The sequence below is a fragment of the Oncorhynchus nerka genome, linkage group LG24 (genome assembly GCF_034236695.1).
Source record: "Oncorhynchus nerka isolate Pitt River linkage group LG24, Oner_Uvic_2.0, whole genome shotgun sequence".
NCBI classification, from domain to species: Eukaryota; Metazoa; Chordata; class Actinopteri; order Salmoniformes; family Salmonidae; genus Oncorhynchus; species Oncorhynchus nerka.
The window spans coordinates 16,812,417-16,834,566 of record NC_088419.1 but is presented as its reverse complement, the minus strand read 5'-3'; the positions used below and the strand labels follow the sequence as shown (position 1 = coordinate 16,834,566).

At 45.4% G+C, this 22,150-nt stretch overlaps 1 protein-coding gene across 1 annotated transcript in view; it reads right to left on the bottom strand.

The window, feature by feature from the left end:
- Window positions 1-7,426: 7,426 nt before the first annotated feature.
- opn8c (opsin 8, group member c) overlaps window positions 7,427-22,150 on the bottom strand; it is a 33,001-nt gene continuing 18,277 nt past the window's right edge. The window contains exons 3-4 of the mRNA XM_065008476.1: window positions 9,245-9,576; window positions 7,427-7,783 (exon numbers count right to left, since the gene is read on the bottom strand). Coding sequence (XP_064864548.1) covers window positions 7,427-7,783; window positions 9,245-9,576 — 689 coding nt within the window. The remainder of the gene's footprint in view (window positions 7,784-9,244; window positions 9,577-22,150) is intronic.

Sequence of the window (22,150 nt, the reverse complement as noted above, 5' to 3'; positions counted from 1 at the left end):
TGTCCGAGAGAGCACTGCATGTTAGAGCACTGCATGTTAGTACACAGTGTTCGGAGAGAGCACTGCATGTTAGAGCACTGCATTTTTAGAACACTACATGTTGGAGCACTGCATTTTTAGAACACTACATGTTAGAGCACTGCATGTTAGAGCACTGCATGTTAGAGCACGGTGTCGGAGAGAGCACTGCATGTTAGAGCACGGTGTCGGAGAGAGCACTGCATGTTAGAGCACGGTGTCGGAGAGAGCACCGCATGTTAGAGCATGGTGTCAGAGAGAGCATTGCATGTTAGAGCACGGTGTCGGGAAGAGCACTGCATGTTAGAGCACTGCATGTTAGAGCACTGCATGTTAGAGCATAGTGTCGGAGAGAGCTCTGGATGTTAGGGCACTGCATGTTAGAACACGGTGTCGGAGAGAGCTCTGCATGTTAGAATACGGTGTCGGAGAGAGCAGTGCATGTTAGAACACGGTGTCGGAGAGATCACTGCATGTTAGAACACGATGTCGGAGAGAGCACTGCATGTTAGAGCACTGTATGTTAGAACACGGTGTCGGAGAGATCACTGCATGTTAGAACACGTGTCGGAGAGAGCACTGCATGTTAGAGCACTGCATGTTAGAACACAGTGCCGGAGAGAGCACTACATATTAGAGCACTGCATGTTAGAGCACTGTATGTTAGAGTATAGTGTCGGAGAGAGCTCTGGATGTTAGAGCACTGCATGTTAGAGCACTGCATGTTAGAGCACTGCATGTTAGAACACGGTGTCAGAGAGAGCTCTGCATGTTAGAGCACTGCATGTTAGAGCACTGCATGTTAGAGCACTGCATGTTAGAACACGGTGCCGGAGTGAGCACTACATGCTAGAGCACTGCATGTTAGAGCACGGTGTCGGAGAGAGCTCTGCATGTTAGAACACGGTGTCGGAGAGAGCAATGCATGTTAGAGCACTGCATGTTAGAGCACTGCATGTTAGAGCACGGTGTCGGAGAGAGCTCTGCATGTTAGAACACGGTGTCGGAGAGAGCACTACATGTTAGAGCACTACATGTTAGAGCACTGCATGTTAGAGTACTGCATGTTAGAGCATAGTGTTGGAGAGAGCTCTGGATGTTAGAGCACTGCATGTTAGAGCACTGCATGTTAGAACACGGTGCCGGAGAGAGCACTACATATTAGAGCACTGCATGTAAGAGCACTGTATGTTAGAGTACTGCATGTTAGAGCATAGTGTCGGAGAGAGCTCTGGATGTTAGAGCACTGCATGTTAGAGCACTGCATGTTAGAGCACTGCATGTTAGAACACGGTGTCTGAGAGAGCTCTGCATGTTAGAGCACTGTATGTTAGAGTACTGCATGTTAGAGCATAGTGTCGGAGAGAGCTCTGGATGTTAGAGCTCTGCATGTTAGAGCACTGCATGTTAGAGCCCTGCATGTTAGAGCACTGCATGTTAGAGCACTGCATGTTAGAACACGGTGCCGGAGAGAGCACTACATGCTAGAGCACTGCATGTTAGAGCACGGTGTCGGAGAGAGCTCTGCATGTTAGAGCACGGTGTCGGAGAGAGCACTGCATGTTAGAGCCCTGCATGTTAGAGCACTGCATGTTAGAGCACTGCATGTTAGAACACGGTGCCGGAGAGAGCACTACATGCTAGAGCACTGCATGTTAGAGCACGGTGTCGGAGAGAGCTCTGCATGTTAGAGCACGGTGTCGGAGAGAGCACTGCATGTTAGAGCACTGCATGTTAGAGCACGGTGTCGGAGAGAGCACTGCATGTTAGAGCGCTGCATGTTAGAACACAGTGTTGGAGAGAGCATTGATTGAGGAGGGTATAATCACAGATAGAGTATGTACTGTATGTCTCTTGCCCGTTCATTAAAATGCATGAGATGAGGCAGTCTCAGAGGGTTAGTAGAAGGGTTATTAAGACTGATTAAATGCAACTATTCTACCCATATCTAATCATTGTTTTAATTTTTTCCAGTGTCCATTAGTGGTCCAGTATCTCTAATGGAATCAGTCCCTCGTTTGGGCTGTATAATAAGAAGGGAAGAGAACATGTATGGCATTTAAACATTGAAGTCATATCAGAATACCTACAGAATACATATTAAGAGAGAAGATTGCCTTAACTAATTGCCTTTAATTATTATTTTTTAACTATGAATATTGTTTTGTTAGGGTGTAATTCAGTGTTTTCTTTTATGGACATTCACAGCACATTAAATATATATATATTGGTTGCACCGTACTTAAATCTGAAAGGTATAATTCATTATGGCATGTGATAATCATGTATAAGCATTTATAATGTCATAATAAGTAATTTAATGCAGAACACATTCTAACAGAGATAGACTGCAACTTTGGTATATCATTTAATTCATTACAAATGATAATAATCAGTGGACTGAGTGACAGATTTCCTAATGTATTCAGAAATATCATACATAGTAGCGGAACAAACCAGAATCCAATAAAAATTCTGAAACATAAACATCCAAACAACAAACATCTGACACCTGGCGCTAAATTATGCAATGTATCCAAGGACATGACCGTCCATTATATGTTTTAAACAGGAAGCTGTAGGCTACATGGGAGGTTTACACTCAAATGACAACATTAACAGTGGAGTAATACACACTTAGATTTCTGAGTTCTGATAGGACAATTCTACCAAGCTACTACTAAGCTCATAAAGCATTTATAAATTATATTATTTAACAATCAATATGTGTATATTATCAATTGAAAATGACCATTAACAGTAACTAACAGCAAATATTGAATATTGTACTGAAACATACAGCAAATAATGTGTAAAAGCCTATCTTAATAATGTTATGTAAGCCCCTTGGACATCTAAGAACGTGTGACACAAACATACCTTACAAAGCTTATATATATATATATTTAAATGTATGTCAACATCCAAACAAGATGCCTACAGTCAATGCTTTCAAACTATGCTTTTTTTAAAAACTGAAGTGATTGACAAAGCAGTCAAGCATCACATTGTAAAAACCCCTATGATAACTCAATAGATGATACGGATAGATCAAGGCATCACATTGTAAAACCCCTATGATAACTCAATAGATGATACTGATAGAACAAGGCAACACATTGTAAAAACCCCTATGATAACTCAATAGATGATACGGATAGATCAAGGCAACACATTGTAAAAACCCTATGATAACTCAATAGATGATACGGATAGATCAAGGCATCACATTGTAAAAACCCCTATGATAACTCAATAGATGATACGGATAGATCAAGGCAACACATTGTAAAAACCCCTATGATAACTCAATAGATGATACGGATAGATCAAGCATCACATTGTAAAAACCCCTATGATAACTCAATAGATGATACGGATAGATCAAGGCATCACATTGTAAAAACCCCTATGATAACTCAATAGATGATACGGATAGATCAAGGCATCACATTGTAAAAACCCCTATGATAACTCAATAGATGATACGGATAGATCAAGGCAACACATTGTAAAAACACCTATGATAACTCAATAGATGATACGGATAGATCAAGGCATCACATTGTAAAAACCCCTATGATAACTCAATAGATGATACGGATAGATCAAGGCAACACATTGTAAAAACCCCTATGATAACTCAATAGATGATACGGATAGATCAAGGCAACACATTGTAAAAACCCCTATGATAACTCAATAGATGATACGGATAGATCAAGGCATCACATTGTAAAAACCCCTATGATAACTCAATAGATGATACGGATAGATCAAGCATCACATTGTAAAAACCCCTATGATAACTCAATAGATGATACGGATAGATCAAGCATCACATTGTAAAACCCCTATGATAACTCAATAGATGATACGGATAGATCAAGCATCACATTGTAAAACCCCTATGATAACTCAATAGATGATACGGATAGATCAAGCATCACATTGTAAAAACCCCTATGATAACTCAATAGATGATACCATAGATCAAGCATCACATTGTAAAAACCCCTATGATAACTCAATAGATGATACGGATAGATCAAGGCAAACATTGTAAAACCCCTATGATAACTCAATAGATGATACGGATAGATCAAGCATCACATTGTAAAAACCCTATGATAACTCAATAGATGATACGGATAGATCAAGGCATCACATTGTAAAACCCCTATGATAACTCAATAGATGATACGGATAGATCAAGGCATCACATTGTAAAAACCCCTATGATAACTCAATAGATGATACGGATAGATCAAGGCATCACATTGTAAAAACCCCTATGATAACTCAATAGATGATACGGATAGATCAAGGCAACACATTGTAAAAACCCCTATGATAACTCAATAGATGATACGGATAGATCAAGGCAACACATTGTAAAAACCCCTATGATAACTCAATAGATGATACGGATAGATCAAGGCATCACATTGTAAAAACCCCTATGATAACTCAATAGATGATACGGATAGATCAAGGCAACACATTGTAAAAACCCCTATGATAACTCAATAGATGATACGGATAGATCAAGCATCACATTGTAAAAACCCCTATGATAACTCAATAGATGATACGGATAGATCAAGGCATCACATTGTAAAAACCCCTATGATAACTCAATAGATGATACGGATAGATCAAGCATCACATTGTAAAAACCCCTATGATAACTCAATAGATGATACGGATAGATCAAGCATCACATTGTAAAAACCCCTATGATAACTCAATAGATGATACGGATAGATCAAGCATCACATTGTAAAAACCCCTATGATAACTCAATAGATGATACGGATAGATCAAGGCAACACATTGTAAAAACCCCTATGATAACTCAATAGATGATACGGATAGATCAAGCATCACATTGTAAAAACCCCTATGATAACTCAATAGATGATACGGATAGATCAAGGCATCACATTGTAAAAACCCCTATGATAACTCAATAGATGATACGGATAGATCAAGGCATCACATTGTAAAAACCCCTATGATAACTCAATAGATGATACGGATAGATCAAGGCATCACATTGTAAAAACCCCTATGATAACTCAATAGATGATACGGATAGATCAAGGCAACACATTGTAAAAACCCTATGATAACTCAATAGATGATACGGATAGATCAAGGCAACACATTGTAAAAAACCCTATGATAACTCAATAGATGATACGGATAGATCAAGGCATCACATTGTAAAAACCCCTATGATAACTCAATAGATGATACGGATAGATCAAGGCAACACATTGTAAAAACCCCTATGATAACTCAATAGATGATACGGATAGATCAAGCATCACATTGTAAAAACCCCTATGATAACTCAATAGATGATACGGATAGATCAAGGCATCACATTGTAAAAACCCCTATGATAACTCAATAGATGATACGGATAGATCAAGCATCACATTGTAAAAACCCCTATGATAACTCAATAGATGATATGGATAGATCAAGGCAACACATTGTAAAAACCCCAATGATAACTCAATAGATGATACGGATAGATCAAGGCATCACATTTGAAAGCACCGCTCGTCTGGATAATACGGTGAAATGATGGTAAAATCAATCAAATGAAGAGAAGATTGATTTTGACCCATAACCTTAATGTGTGAAAATCATCCTTCCAATTGATCCTGTCAGTGCAATCATGTAGATAGGTACAACATGTAGATAGGTACAACATGTAGATAGGTACAACATGTACAATGTCTTCAGACAGTGTTCAAAATGCCTTTTCCCACATTTTGTTCTGTTACAAAGTGGGATTAATATGGATTTAGTTTTAATTTTCTGTCAACGATCTACACAAAATACTCTGTAATGTTTTCAACCCCCTGAGTCAATACATACCTTCTGTAGCAATTACAGCTGCACTGTCTTTCTGGATAAGTCTCTAAGAGTTTTGCAAACCTGGATTGTACAATATTTGCCCATTATTATTTAAAAAATGATTCATGCTCTGTCAAGTTGTTGGTTGATCATTGCTAGACACCCAGTTTCAGGTCTTGCCATAGATTAAATCAAGCAGATTTAAGTCAAAACTGTATATTAGACCACTCAATGTCATCTTAGTAAGTAACTCCAGTGTATAATTGGCTTTGCGTTTTAGGTTATTGTCCTGCTAAAAGGTGGATTTGTCTCCCGGTGTCTGTTGAAAGCAGACTGAACCAGGTTTTCCTCTGGGATTTTGCCTGTGCTTAGCTCTATTCCTTTTCTTTTTATCCTAAAAACTGTTTTAAAGTTACCATTGGCCTCATGGTGAAATCCCTGAGCGGTTTCCTTTCTCTCCGTCAACTGAGTTAGGAAGGACGCCATATCTCTTTGTCTACCAATAGGTGCCCTTCTTCGCAAGGCATTGGAAAACCTCCCTCTTCATTGTTGTCGAATCTGTGCTGGAAATGTACTGCTCAAATGAGGAACCTGACAGATCAATGCATGGCGTACAGAGATTAGGTAGTCGTTCAAAAACCATTAGTCCATGCAACTTATTATCTGACTTGTTTAGCACATTTTTACTTCTGAAATTATTTAGTTTTGCTATAACAAAATAAATATTTCAGCTTTAGATTTTTTTGTGTAAGCTTTGATTACCTGTGGCAGTGAAAAAAGGTTAAGCTCCCTATACTTTCAAAGCTTTTTTCTCAAAAGGTGAGTAAACTGTCCACCCCCTCAAAAGTGTGTAAACTGCAATTATTTGTGTTTACCCTACACGACTGACTATACAAACAGTACATAACCTTGTCCCCCAACTCATTTGACACAAACAAAATGCACATGGCATATATACTGAACAAACATATAAACGCAACATGTAACTTGCTGGCTCAGTTAAAGTGGCTAATAAGCCCTTACACCTTCAATCCTTTTCACTCCCTTAGCTGTCAGACACTTGTGCATATTGTGGAGGCACGTGCAAATGGAGGGCTGAGGGGAAGTGACTGATTTGTGATTCAGCCTCAGTCTCAGGAGCACCAACCCCGATTCACTTTTCAACTTACAGCAAACCTATTGCAGAGTCCACTTCCCTCTCTTTCTCATCATCCAATCAGTGTTCAGGTGGGAATGGGAAGGAACTATTAGACAGGTGCCAGTGCTTGACTTGACTTAGGTGCAGGTACTCATTTTGGGTGCCAATACTGTTCATATTTAGGTTCAAGAACTCCACAATACTTTTGAGTTCATATTCTATAAGAGGAACAGGAGCTCAAGCAGTAGAACATTTGAGGTGCCGGTGCTCAGCTCCGGTGAGCTCCTGCCCAAGTCAAGCACTGGACAGGTCTAAGGTCCACAGCCAAGGGGGTCACTCTGATCTTGGACACTCAGCAGGAGATCGCCCCAAAGTGTGCTCCCCGTGTCCTTGCTGCTATTCCTCCCCTAGGACTCCCCCTCCAGACATCCCCAGCTCCTGGAGCTGGATCTGGATGGGATGTGGCCCCCCGGGGAGTCCCTCCTGGCCCATGGCAGAGCGGACCCCCACACGGTTCCTGGCTAACCGGGGACAGAAGGAGCGCAAAAGACAGCGCAGCTCCTGACGGAAGGCCTTGTTGAAGTAGAAGTAGATGAAGGGGTTGTAGATGTGGGAGCTCTTGGCGAACAGTGCGGGGAACACGAAGCCCCCAGGCGCCATGTACCGGTTGTCCTTGTGGAAGATGAAGAGGAAGGAGACAACGGCGTAGGGAGCCCAGGCCGTCACAAAGCCAAGGCTGATGCAGAAGAACATCTGAGTGGGACGACAGAGACATTATGTTGTTTCCAATATCTAGACACAAATCCATACATTATTTGCTAAATTTAACTTTTTACCCCCAAATGGTAGTTACAGTCTTGTCCCATCGTTGTAACTCCCATACAAACTCGGGAGAGGCGAAGGTCGAGAGCCATGCGTCCTCTGAAACACGACCCTGCTAAGCAGCACTGCTTCTTGACACACTGCTCACTTAACCCAGAAGCACCAATGTTTTGGAGAAAACACTGTACAGCTGGCGACCAAAGTCAGTGTGCAGGCTCCCGGCCTGCCACAAGGAGTTACTAGAGCACGATGGGACAAGGACATCCCAGCCGGCCAAACCCTCCCCTAACCCAGACGATGCTAGGCCAATTGTGCGTCGCCTCATGGTTCTCCTGGTCAACCCCTGCTGCGACACAGCCTGGGATCGAACCCAGGTGTGTAGTGACGCCTCTAGCGCTGCGATGCAGTACCTTACACCGCTGCGCCACTTGGGAGGCCTAAATCCAACTATATCTCGTAAACTCTCATACAATAACTGGTATCATTGGGTAGATTCAAATCTACAGTATGTACTTAGGCCAACTCTTTCAACATTAGAGTTGGCTCTGTATATGGAGCTAATTCAAGCCTACCTAATGACACCACTAGTACTGACTTCTGTACTGACTTTACTGAGCAAAATGCAGCCCAAAAATGGCATACGTGCCTTGGGCTGCATTGACACAGGCAGCCCAATTCAGATATATTTTTTAATCTGCTCTTTTGCCCATAATTGGGCTTTCTATTTTGTGTTGTGTTTTCTTATAACGTGTCCTTTTTTTGTGATACTTTCAACTCATCCCGTGGTATAAGCACATTATTCACTGTTTTATACCACCTCAAATGAATGTCACTTTACTTAAGGTGTATGTGCACACTCTATAAGGAAATATTACTTGGTTATGACGCACGTCATTCCATTCAATGTAATAATGTGACACAGAGGATAAATGACATAACACCCTGTTATAACAGCTGGTATGTAGACTCTTACATAGCATGTAATAACATATGACATAAGAGGTCATCCAGACTGTATAATGCCAGAGCATACGACAGGATGAACAGATCTGTTTAACACTTTTTTTGGTTACTACATGTGTTATTTCTAGTTTTAATGTCTTCACTATTATTCTACAATGTAGAAAATAGTCAAAATAAAGAAAACCCCTGGAATGAGTAGATGTGTCCAAACTTTTGACTGGTACTGTATGTGAAAACCTACCAAATATAAAGATACTATGTTCACTGTGACAGAAGGTAAAAGTTCTATCTAGCGCTGCAGTAAGCTCTACATCCGCTCTCCCTGAGTGAAAGACGTATGCACTGTGACAGACAGTCCTCCGCTAAGTCAGAGAGGTTCAGGCACATTGCCGTGGTTCCTCTTTCAGCAGGACATAAAACCCTTCTCACCATGGAGAGACGTTTTTCGGCATGGCGCAGGTTGGTCCGGATCCCCCGGGCTGACAAGGCGTAGGTGAAATGATAGACTTTATAGAGGATCTGGATCTGGGACATCACGATGAGCAGGACGGGCACCAGCATGAAACAAGAGAAGGAACAGATGACGTAGAAGGCGTCTTTAAAGGAGGTGTGGTAGCTGTGCCAGGCGATGGTACAGGACAGGCCGTAGGGCTCGGGGACGTACTCGCCCCAGCCGAACAAGGGGAAGGAGGACCAGACGGCGGCGATTAGCCACGAGGCACAGCACACCAGCCGGATGTTGGCACCATCCAGCCAGACTGCTGCAAGGAAAGAGACATCCCATCGCCTGGTTATATTCTTAAAGGGAGGGTGACATCTGGGATTGTCATTGTGTTTGGATGATTCAGTGATTAATCAGTGCTTGATGTGGGCCAGAACACACCAGTACTGAGACCCACACCTCAAATTCTCTATTGCTTGAATACCTTGAATACCTGTCTTATAGAATATTGGCTTAAAAATATTGCAGTTATGGCACATAAATGTAAAGTCCATGGGCAAATAAGGCCATTTCTCCAAAAGAAATGCTATGTGGTCTCCATTGATCTGACACATAGATGGTAATTAGAGAACATCAATCGATCTCACAGGCTCCCGACTGGGATGAAAAGACTGACTGATGACTAACCTGTTCCGTGGCATTATTCCCCTCATCTCCTGTCCTAATCCACACCTGATCCCAGTACTCAGGGCTGAGCACCCTACTCGTCTCTTACAATTAACACAGGAGAGCGGAAAGCCCTGCTACTAGTTAATTGGAGAGACAAAGAGAGAGAGGGAGAGAGAAAAATAGAGAGGTGTGTGTGAGAGAGTGAGAGAGAGAGAGAGAGAGAGGTGCGAGAGAGCGAGAGGTGCGAGAGAGCGAGAGAGAGATTTATTTTTATTTGTATGTAATCTTTAATTAACTAGGCAAGACAGCTAAAAACAAATTCTTATTACAATGATGGCCTACCACAGCAAAACCCGGACGACGCCGGGCCAATTGTGCGCCGTCAGGCCAATTATGCGCCGCCAAATGGGACTTCCAATCACAGTTGGATGTAAACCACGGACTGCAGTGCCTTAGACTGCTGTGCCACTCAGGAGCCACTGGGCATACAGACGGACGGACGGACGGACAGACAGACACGCACACATACACACACAAACACAAAGTGAGAGCGAGACAGGAGACGCTCAAATCCAAATCGATCCTCAATATCTAGGTACTGACTGTTAGCACTTGGTGGCCTATAGCAACACCCCAAAATGAAAGACTTTAGATGTGCCAAGTGAACCTGCAAGCACAACACTTCAATAACACTTGACATAAGATCTTCTCTAAGTATTCCAGGAATATGGCTCTGAATATGTACAGTAACACCTCCCCCATAAGAATTTCTGTCTCTTCTATAGATGTTAAATCCTTGTATTGCTACTGATGTATCATCAAATTATCTAAATGAGTCTCAAATGGCTAATATATTAATGTTATCTGATGTTAGCAAGTTATTGATTTCATGAACCTTATTTCTAAGGCTACACATATTAATATGGGCTATTTACAGCCCTTTCCTGGGTAGCTTTTCAGAGATAGACATAATATTGAAAAGAGCAGACAAAGCAAGATTTAAAAAAAGATATATATACATTCAGCAGTCCATTAACAACGTCCCTGGTCTTTGTGGTTAAGTCTGTTTTGAAATTCACTGTTTGACTGAGGGACCAACCTTACAGATAATTGTGTGGGGTACAGAGGTGAGGTAGTAATTTAAAAATAATGTTAAACACGGTCATTGCACACACATTGAGTCCATGCAACTTTATTATGTGACTTGTTAAGCACATTTATTTAGGCTTGCCATAACAAAGGGGTTGAATACTTATTGACCCAAGATATTTCAGCTTATAATTTGTATTAATTTGTGAACATTTCTAAAATTATGTTGTATTGTGTGTAGGCCAGTGACACAAAATCTATTCCATTTTAAGTTCAGGCTGTAACACAGCAACATTTTCAAGGGGTGTGAATAGTTTCTGAAGGCACTGTATGTGAATATTCTATTTCATTAACTTCTTGCGTCGAGCAATCCACGTATCCGGGAGCGTAATCATAGCCTCAAGCTCATTACCATAACGCAACGTTAACTATTCATGAAAATCGCAAATGAAATGAAAGAAATATATTCACTCACAAGCTTAGCCTTTTGTTAACAACACTGTCATCTCAGATTTTCAAAATATGCTTTTCAACCATAGCTACACAAGCATTTGTGTAAGAGTATTGATACCTAGCAATAGCATTAAGCCTAGCATTCAACAGGCAACATTTTCACAAAAACAAGAAAAGCATTCAAATAAAATTATTTACCTTTGAAGACCTTCGGATGTTTTCAATGAGGAGACTCTCAGTTAGATAGCAAATGTTCAGTTTTTCCAAAAATATTATTTGTGTAGGAGAAATCGCTCCGTTTTGTTCATCACGTTTGGCTAAGAAAACCCCCCGAAAATTCAGTCATTACAACGCCAAACTTTTTTCCAAATTAACTCCATAATATCGACAGAAACATGGCAAACGTTGTTTAGAATCAATCCTCAAGGTGTTTTTCACATATCTATTCGATGATAAATCATTCGTGGCAGTTGGGTTTCTCCTCGGAAGCAAATGGAAAATACACGCAGCTGGAGATTATGCAATAATTTCACACAGGAAAAGCGAGCACCTGGTAAATGTAGTCAGAAATAGAGATAAAATTAATTCCTTACCTTTGATGATCTTCATATGTTTGCACTCAGAAGACATTCATTTATTCAATAAATGTTCCTTTTGTTCGATAAAGTGTCTCTTTATAGCCGAAAACCTTCGCATTTTCTTCAGTAATCCACAGGCTCAAACGCAGTCACAACAGGCAGACAAAAAAAAAAATCCAAATTGTATCCGTAAAGTTCATAGAAACATGTAAAACAATGTTAATATTCAATCCTCAGGTTGTTTTTAGCCTAAATGATCTATAATTTGTAAGTCGCTCTGGATAAGAGCGTCTGCTAAATGACTTAAATGTAATGTAAATGATCCTTAGCCCCCTATCATAGGCCCTTCATTTAGTTTTCCAAGGTATTGTAGTATTACAGCACCTCCACCTTGCCCTGTGATAGGCTAGGTGGAATTGTGCCCATATTGTCTTTAATGTCTATCAGGGACAGAACAGGGCAGCAGGCGTTCTGTTATAGCCACCCTATGGATGGTGAGTTGTTGTTGCTACAACAAGAGAGAGATCAAGCCTGTATAACTAACTATAAGTGTGTATGCAATACATTATAAATACAGCCTATAAATAGACCACAGAGAAAAAACTTACAGAGCGGTGATTTTCTGTTTACTGATAATATCATCATCATCATCATCAACAGTAGTGGTAGTAGTGGTAGTCTTTGCAGATTTTAACTTTGTCGTTGTTGATCTCTGTAAGCAGGACGTTGCCCACTTTGTATGATGATGTCATATTGTCATATATTATAATATGGTTACACTTTACTTGACATCCAGCACCATAACACGTTATGACACGGTAATAACCATGTCACAATATGGCATAATAGCTGACATAACCTGGTTCAGTCTGCTTTCCACCAGACACTGGGAGATTAATTCACCTTTCAGCAGGACAATAACCTAAAACACAAGGCCAAATCTACACTGGAGTTGCTTACCAAGAAGACCGTGAATGTTCCTGAGTGGCGAGTTACAGTTTGACTTGAATCTACTTGAAAATCTATGGCAAGACATGAAAATGGTTCTCTAGCAATGATCAACAACCAATTTGACAGAGCTTGAAGAATTGGTCAAATAATAATGGGCAAATGTTTCACAATCCAGGTGTAGAAAGCAGAAAGCTCTTAGAGACTTACCCAGAAAGACTCACAGCTGTAATCACTGTCAAAGGTGACTGTAACATTGACTCAGGAGGTTGAATACAAATCAAGATATATTTGTGTTTTATTTTTCATATTTTTTGTTTAACAAATGTCAGATTTTTCTTTCCACTTTGATATTACAGAGTATTTTTTGTAGATCTTTGACAAAAATGACAAATCCATTTTAATCTCACTTTGTAACAGAACAAAATGTGGAAAAAGTGAAGTGGTATGGATACTGTCTGAAGGTACTGTATATTAGTCCCTGGAGACTTCCTGGAAAGACCCCACTGGACACAAACAGGATTTATATTTTACATTTTATATAACATGTATTTAACGAGGCAAATCAGTTAAGAAAAATTATTATTTACAACGACCGCCTACCCCTGGCCAAACCCTAACCAGAACAACGCTGGGCCAATTATGCGCGCCCTATGGGACTCCCAATCCCGGACGGTTGTGATACAGCCTGGAATCGAACCAGGGTCTGTAGTGATGCTGAGATGCAGTGCCTTCGGGAGTAGGATGACACACACACACACACGTGCACACACACACACACATATACACTAAACATGCGCGCACACACACAACACTTACAGATAACACAACACAGAACAACACATGGTCCTGAGTGTGATTTTCATATCAAGATGATATCAGCTCATTCGATTCATGTTGTTGTTCACTTAATGTCACACTGAGTCAGTGGTTGTTTGTGTAGTGTGCAGCAGCTGGGAGCAGTTCTGTAAATGACTTAAGTAAAAATACTTTAAAGTACTACTTAAGTCATTTTTAGGGGTATCTGTACTTTGTTTGTGCATTGTGCAGCAGCTGGGAGCATTTGTGTAAATTACTTAGTAGTACTTTGAAGTATTTTTACTTAAGTCGTTTTGGGGGTATCTGTACTTTGTGTAGTGTGCAGCAGCTAGGATGGGTAAGCTTGTAGGGAGTCTAGCATTCACTTAGACTAGTGAAATATTTCTAGAGTTCGCTGGTTCAAAAACCCCGACAGGACAAAGTGAAAATCTGCCGATGTGCCCTTGTGGAAGGAACTTCACCCTAATTACTCCTATAAGTCGCTCTGGATAAGAGCATCTGCTAAATTATTAAAATGTAAATGTAATACTGACTTTACCTGTTACAACAAAATCAATAGAATAGTCCCAAACATGCAAACCCCACTATCTGGTACTCCAGCCTGCCCCCCCCATCCAAATAGACTAGGCTCTACTCACCATAGACCAGGCTGCCCCCCAGATAGACTAGGCTCTACTCACCATAGACCAGGCTGCCCCCCCAAAAAAATAGACTAGGCTCTACTCACCATAGACCAGGCTACCCCCCCTCCAAAAGACTAGGCTCTACTCACCATAGACCAGGCTGTCCCCCCAAATAAACTAGGCTCTACTCACCATAGACCAGGCTGCCCCCCTCCCAGATAGACTAGGCTCTACTCACCATAGACAAGGCTGCCCCACTCCAAATAGACTAGGCTCTACTCACCATAGACCAGGCTGTACCCCCCCAAATAAACTAGGCTCTACTCACCATAGACCAGGCTGCCCCCCTCCAAGATAGACTAGGCTTTACTCACCATAAACCAGGCTGCCTCCCCCAAATAGACTAGGCTCTACTCACCATAGACCAGGCTGCCCCCTCCCCCAAAAATTGACTAGGCTCTACTCACCATAGACCAGGCTGCCCCCCCCAGATAGACTAGGCTCTACTCACCATAGACCAAATTGCCCCCCAAAAAAAAAAAAATAGACTAGGCTCTACACACCATAGACCAGGCTGCCCTCCGCCCCCAGATAGACTAGGCTCTACTCACCATAGACCAGGCTTGCCCCCCCAATAAACTAGGCTCTACTCACCATAGACCAGGCTGCCCCCCAGATAGACTAGGCTCTATAGACCAGGCTGCCCCACTCCAAATAGACTAGGCTCTACTCACCATAGACCAGGCTGCTCCCCCCCAAGATAGACTATGCTTTACTCACCATAAACCAGGCTGCCTCCCCCAAATAGACTAGGCTCTACACACCATAGACCAGGCTGCCCCCCGCCCCCAGATAGACTAGGCTCTACTCACCATAGACCAGGCTACCCCCTCCAAATAGACTAGGCTCTACTCACCATAGACCAGGCTGTCCCCCCCAAATAAACTAGGCTCTACTCACCATAGACCAGGCTGCCCCCCCAGATAGACTAGGCTCTACTCACCACAGACCAGGCTGCCCCACTCCAAATAGACTAGGCTCTACTCACCATAGACCAGGCTGCCCCCCCCCCCAAGATAGACTAGGCTTTACTCACCATAAACCAGACTGCCTCCCCCAAATAGACTAGGCTCTACTCACCATAGACCAGGCTGTCCCCCAAATAAACTAGGCTCTACTCACCATAGACCAGTCTGCTCCCCCTCCAAATAGACTAGGCTCTACTCACCATAGACCAGGCAGCCCCCTCCCCCAAAAATAGACTAGGCTCTACTCACCATAGACCAGGCTGCCCCCCCCAGATAGACAAGGCTCTACTCACCATAGACCCGGCTGCCCCCCCCCTCCCCAGAGAGACTAGGCTCTACTCACCATAAACCAGGCTGCCTCCCCCCAAATAGATTAGGCTCTACTCACCATAGACCAGGCTGCCCCCAAAATAAACTAGGCTCTACTCACCATAGACCAGGCCTGCCCCCCCTCCAAATAGACTAGGCTCTACTCACCATAGACCAGGCTGCCCCCCTCCAAGATAGACTAGGCTTTACTCACCATAAACCAGGCTGCCCCCCGCCCTCCCCCAAATAGACTAGGCTCTACTCACCATAGACCAGCCTGCCCCCCTCTCCAAATAGACTGGCTCTACTCACCATAGACCAGGCTTCCCCCATAAAAAATAGACTAGGCTCTACTCACCATAGACCAGGCTTGCCCCCCCAGATAGACTAGGCTCTACTCACCATAAACCAGGCTGTCCCCCAAATAGACTAGGCTCTACTCACCATAGACCAGCCTGCTCCCCCCCCCATAAAAAAATAGACTAGGCTCTACTCACCATAGACCAGGCTTGCCCCCAAATAGACTAGGCTCTACTCACCATAGACCAGCCTGCCCCCTCCCTCCAACTAGACTGGCTCTACTCACCATAGACCAGGCTGCCCCACCCCTTAAAAAAATAGACTAGGCTCTACTCACCATAGACCAGGCAGCCCCCTCCCCCAAAAATAGACTAGGCTCTACTCACCATAGACCAGGCTGCCCCCAGATAGACTAGGCACTACTCACCAAAGATAGACAAGGCTCTACTCACCATAGACCAGGCTGCCCCCCCGCCCCTCCCCCAAATAGACTAGGCTCTACTCACCATAGACCAGGCCTGCCCCCCTCCAAATAGACTAGACTCACCATAGACCATGCTGCGCTCCAAGATACTCACCATAAACCAGGCTGCCCCCCACCCTCCCCAAATAGACTAGGCTCTACTCACCATAGACCAGCCTGCCCCCCTCCAAATAGACTGGCTCTACTCACCATAGACCAGGCTGCCCCCCATAAAAAATAGACTAGGCTCTACTCACCATAGACCAGGCTGCCCCCTCCCCAAAAAAAAAATAGACTAGGCTCTACTCACCATAGACCAGGCTGCCCCCTCCAAATAGACTAGGCTCTACTCACCATAGACCAGGCTTGCCCCCAGATAGACTAGGCTCTACTCACCATAAACCAGGCTGCCCCCAAATAGACTAGGCTCTACTCAACCTAGACCAGCCTGCCCCCCATAAAAAAATAGACTAGGCTCTACTCACCATAGACCAGGCTTGCCCCCAAATAGACTAGGCTCTACTCACCATAGACCAGCCTGCCCCCTCCAAATAGACTGGCTCTACTCACCATAGACCAGGCTGCCCCCCTTAAAAAAATAGACTAGGCTCTACTCACCATAGACCAGGCAGCCCCCTCCCCCAAAAATAGACTAGGCTCTACTCACCATAGACCAGGCTGCCCCCCTCCAGATAGACTAGGCACTACTCACCATAGACCAGGCCCCCAGATAGACAAGGCTCTACTCACCATAGACCCGGCTGCCCCCGCCCTCCCCCAAATAGACTAGGCTCTACTCACCATAGACCAGCCTGCCCCCCTCCAAATAGACTGGCTCTACTCACCATAGACCAGGCTGCCCCCCCATAAAAATAGACTAGACTCTACTCACCATAGACCAGGCTTTGCCCCCTCCCCCCCCAGATAGACTAGGCTCTACTCACCATAAACCAGGCTGCCTCCCCAAATAGACTAGGCTCTACTCACCATAGACCAGGCTGACCCCCAAATAAACTAGGCTCTACTCACCATAGACCAGCCTGCCCCCTCCAAATAGACTAGGCTCTACTCACCATAGACCAGGCTGCCCCCCCCCAAGATAGACTAGGCTTTACTCACCAAAACCAGGCTGCCCCCCCGCCCTCCTCCAAATAAACTAGGCTCTACTCACCATAGACCAGCCTGCCCCCTCCAAATAGACTGGCTCTACTCACCATAGACCAGCCTGCCCCCCCACCCCCCCTAATAGACTAGGCTCTACTCACCATAGACCAGGCTGCCCCCCTAAAATAGACTAGGCTCTACTCACCATAGACCAGCTGCCCCCCCCTCCAAATAGACTGGCTCTACTCACCATAGACCAGGCTGCCCCCATAAAATAGACTAGGCTCTACTCACCATAGACCAGGCTGCCCCCCCAAGATAGACTAGGCTCTACTCACCATAAACCAGGCTGTCCCCCAAATAGACTAGGCTCTATTCACCATAGACCAGCCTGCCCCCCTCCAAATAGACTGGCTCTACTCACCATAGACCAGGCTGCCCCCCCATAAAAAAATAGACTAGGCTCTACACACCATAGACCAGGCTTGCCCCCAAATAGACTAGGCTCTACTCACCATAGACCAGCCTGCCCCCCAAATAGACTAGGCTCTACTCACCATAGACCAGGCTGCCCCCCCTAAAAAAAATAGACTAGGCTCTACTCACCATAGACCAGCCTGCCCCCTCCATAGACTAGGCTCTACTCACCATAAACCAGGCTGCCCCCCCCAAATAGACTAGGCTCTACTCACCATAGACCAGGCTTGCCCCCTCCAAATAGACTAGGCTCTACTCACCATAGACCAGCCTGCCCCCCTCCAAATAGTCTGGCTCTACTCACCATAGACCAGGCTGCCCCCCCCTTAAAAATAGACTAGGCTCTACTCACCATAGACCAGCCTGCCCCCCTCCAATAGACTAGGCTCTACTCACCATAGACCAGGCTGCCCCCCCAAGATAGACTAGGCTTTACTCACCATAAACCAGACTGCCTCCCCCAAATAGACTAGGCTCTACTCACCATAGACCAGGCTGCCCCCCAAATAAACTAGGCTCTACTCACCATAGACCAGCCTGCCCCCCCCCATCCAAATAGACTAGGCTCTACTCACCATAGACCAGGCAGCCCCCTCCCCCAAAAAAGACTAGGCTCTACTCACCATAGACCAAATGCCCCCCCCAGATAGACTAGGCTCTACTCACCATAGACCAGGCTTGCCCCCCAAATAAACTAGGCTCTACTCACCATAGACCAGGCTGCCCCCCCCTCCCCAGATAGACTAGGCTCTACTCACCATAGACCAGGCTGCCCCACTCCAAATAGACTAGGCTCTACTCACCATAGACCAGGCTGCCCCCCAAGATAGACTATGCTTTACTCACCATAAACCAGGCTGCCTCCCCCAAATAGACTAGGCTCTACTCACCATAGACCAGGCTGTCCCCCCCAAAATAAACTAGGCTCTACTCACCATAGACCAGGCTGCCCCCCCAGATAGACTAGGCTCTACTCACCATAGACCAGGCTGCCCCACTCCAAATAGACTAGGCTCTACTCACCATAGACCAGGCTGCCCCCCAAGATAGACTATGCTTTACTCACCATAAACCAGGCTGCCTCCCCCAAATAGACTAGGCTCTACACACCATAGACCAGGCTGCCCCGCCCCCAGATAGACTAGGCTCTACTCACCATAGACCAGGCTACCCCCTCCAAATAGACTAGGCTCTACTCACCATAGACCAGGCTGTCCCCCCCCAAATAAACTAGGCTCTACTCACCATAGACCAGCCTGCCCCCCTCCAAATAGACTGGCTCTACTCACCATAGACCAGGCTGCCCCCCCAAAAATAGACTAGGCTCTACTCACCATAGACCAGCCTGCCCCCCTCCCACATAGACTAGGCTCTACTCACCATAAACCAGGCTGCCCCCCAAATAGACTAGGCTCTACTCACCATAGACCAGGCTTGCCCCCAAATAGACTAGGCTCTACTCACCATAGACCAGCCTGCCCCCCTCCAAATAGTCTGGCTCTACTCACCATAGACCAGGCTGCCCCCCTTAAAAAATAGACTAGGCTCTACTCACCATAGACCAGCCTGCCCCCCTCCACATAGACTAGGCTCTACTCACCATAGACCAGGCTGCCCCCCCAAGATAGACTAGGCTTTACTCACCATAAACCAGACTGCCTCCCCCAAATAGACTAGGCTCTACTCACCATAGACCAGGCTGCCCCCCCAAATAAACTAGGCTCTACTCACCATAGACCAGCCTGCCCCCCCCTCCAAATAGACTAGGCTCTACTCACCATAGACCAGGCAGCCCCCTCCCCAAAAATAGACTAGGCTCTACTCACCATAGACCAAATTGCCCCCCCAGATAGACTAGGCTCTACTCACCATAGACCAGGCTTGCCCCCAAATAAACTAGGCTCTACTCACCATAGACCAGGCTGCCCCCCCCCAGATAGACTAGGCTCTACTCACCATAGACCAGGCTGCCCCACTCCAAATAGACTAGGCTCTACTCACCATAGACCAGGCTGCCCCCCAAGATAGACTATGCTTTACTCACCATAAACCAGGCTGCCTCCCTCCAAATAGACTAGGCTCTACTCACCATAGACCAGGCTGTCCCCCCCCAAATAAACTAGGCTCTACTCACCATAGACCAGGCTGCCCCCCCAGATAGACTAGGCTCTACTCACCATAGACCAGGCTGCCCCACTCCAAATAGACTAGGCTCTACTCACCATAGACCAGGCTGCCCCCCCCAAGATAGACTATGCTTACTCACCATAAACCAGGCTGCCTCCCCCAAATAGACTAGGCTCTACACACCATAGACCAGGCTGCCCCCGCCCCCAGATAGACTAGGCTCTACTCACCATAGACCAGGCTACCCCCTCCAAATAGACTAGGCTCTACTCACCATAGACCAGGCTGCCCCCAAATAAACTAGGCTCTACTCACCATAGACCAGGCTGCCCCCCCCAGATAGACTAGGCTCTACTCACCATAGACCAGGCTGCCCCACTCCAAATAGACTAGGCTCTACTCACCATAGACCAGGCTGCCCCCCCAAGATAGACTAGGCTTTACTCACCATAAACCAGACTGCCTCCCCTAAATAGACTAGGCTCTACTCACCATAGACCAGGCTGCCCCCCCCCAAAAAATAGACTAGGCTCTACTCACCATAGACCAGGCTGCCCCCCTCCAAATAGACTAGGCTCTACTCACCATAGACCAGGCTGCCCCCCAGATAGACTAGGCTCTACTCACCATAAACCAGGCTGCCCCCAAATAGACTAGGCTCTACTCAACCTAGACCAGCCTGCCCCCCATAAAAAAAAATAGACTAGGCTCTACTCACCATAGACCAGGCTTGCCCCCAAATAGACTAGGCTCTACTCACCATAGACCAGCCTGCCCCCCCCTCCAAATAGACTGGCTCTACTCACCATAGACCAGGCTGCCCCCCCCAAAAAAAATAGACTAGGCTCTACTCACCATAGACCAGGCAGCCCCCTCCCCCAAAAATAGACTAGGCTCTACTCACCATAGACCAGGCTGATAGACCCCCTACTCACCATAGACCAGGCTCCCCCCAGATAGACAAGGCTCTACACCATAGACCAGGCTGCCCCCCCCTCCCCAAATAGACTAGGCTCTACTCACCATAGACCAGCCTGCCCCCCCCCTCCAAATAGACTGGCTCTACTCACCATAGACCAGGCTGCCCCCCCATAAAAAATAGACTAGACTCTACTCACCATAGACCAGGCTTTGCCCCCCCCCCCAGATAGACTAGGCTCTACTCACCATAAACCAGGCTGCCTCCCCCAAATAGACTAGGCTCTACTCACCATAGACCAGGCTGACCCCCAAATAAACTAGGCTCTACTCACCATAGACCAGCCTGCCCCCCCCTCCAAATAGACTAGGCTCTACTCACCATAGACCAGGCTGCCCCCCTCCAAGATAGACTAGGCTTTACTCACCATAAACCAGGCTGCCCCCGCCCTCCTCCAAATAAACTAGACTCTACTCACCATAGACCAGCCTGCCCCCCTCCAAATAGACTGGCTCTACTCACCATAGACCAGCCTGCCCCCCCACCCCTCCTAATAGACTGGCTCTACTCACCATAGACCAGGCTGCCCCCCCAAAAATAGACTAGGCTCTACTCACCATAGACCAGCCTGCCCCCTCTCCAAATAGACTGGCTCTACTCACCATAGACCAGGCTGCCCCCCATAAAAAATAGACTAGGCTCTACTCACCATAGACCAGGCTTGCCCCCCCCAGATAGACTAGGCTCTACTCACCATAAACCAGGCTGTCCCCCCAAATAGACTAGGCTGTACTCACCATAGACCAGCCTGCCCCCTCTCCAAATAGACTGGCTCTACTCACCATAGACCAGGCTGCCCCCCCCCATAAAAAAAGACTAGGCTCTACTCACCATAGACCAGGCTTGCCCCCAAATAGACTAGGCTCTACTCACCATAGACCAGCCTGCCCCCCTCCAAATAGACTGGCTCTACTCACCATAGACCAG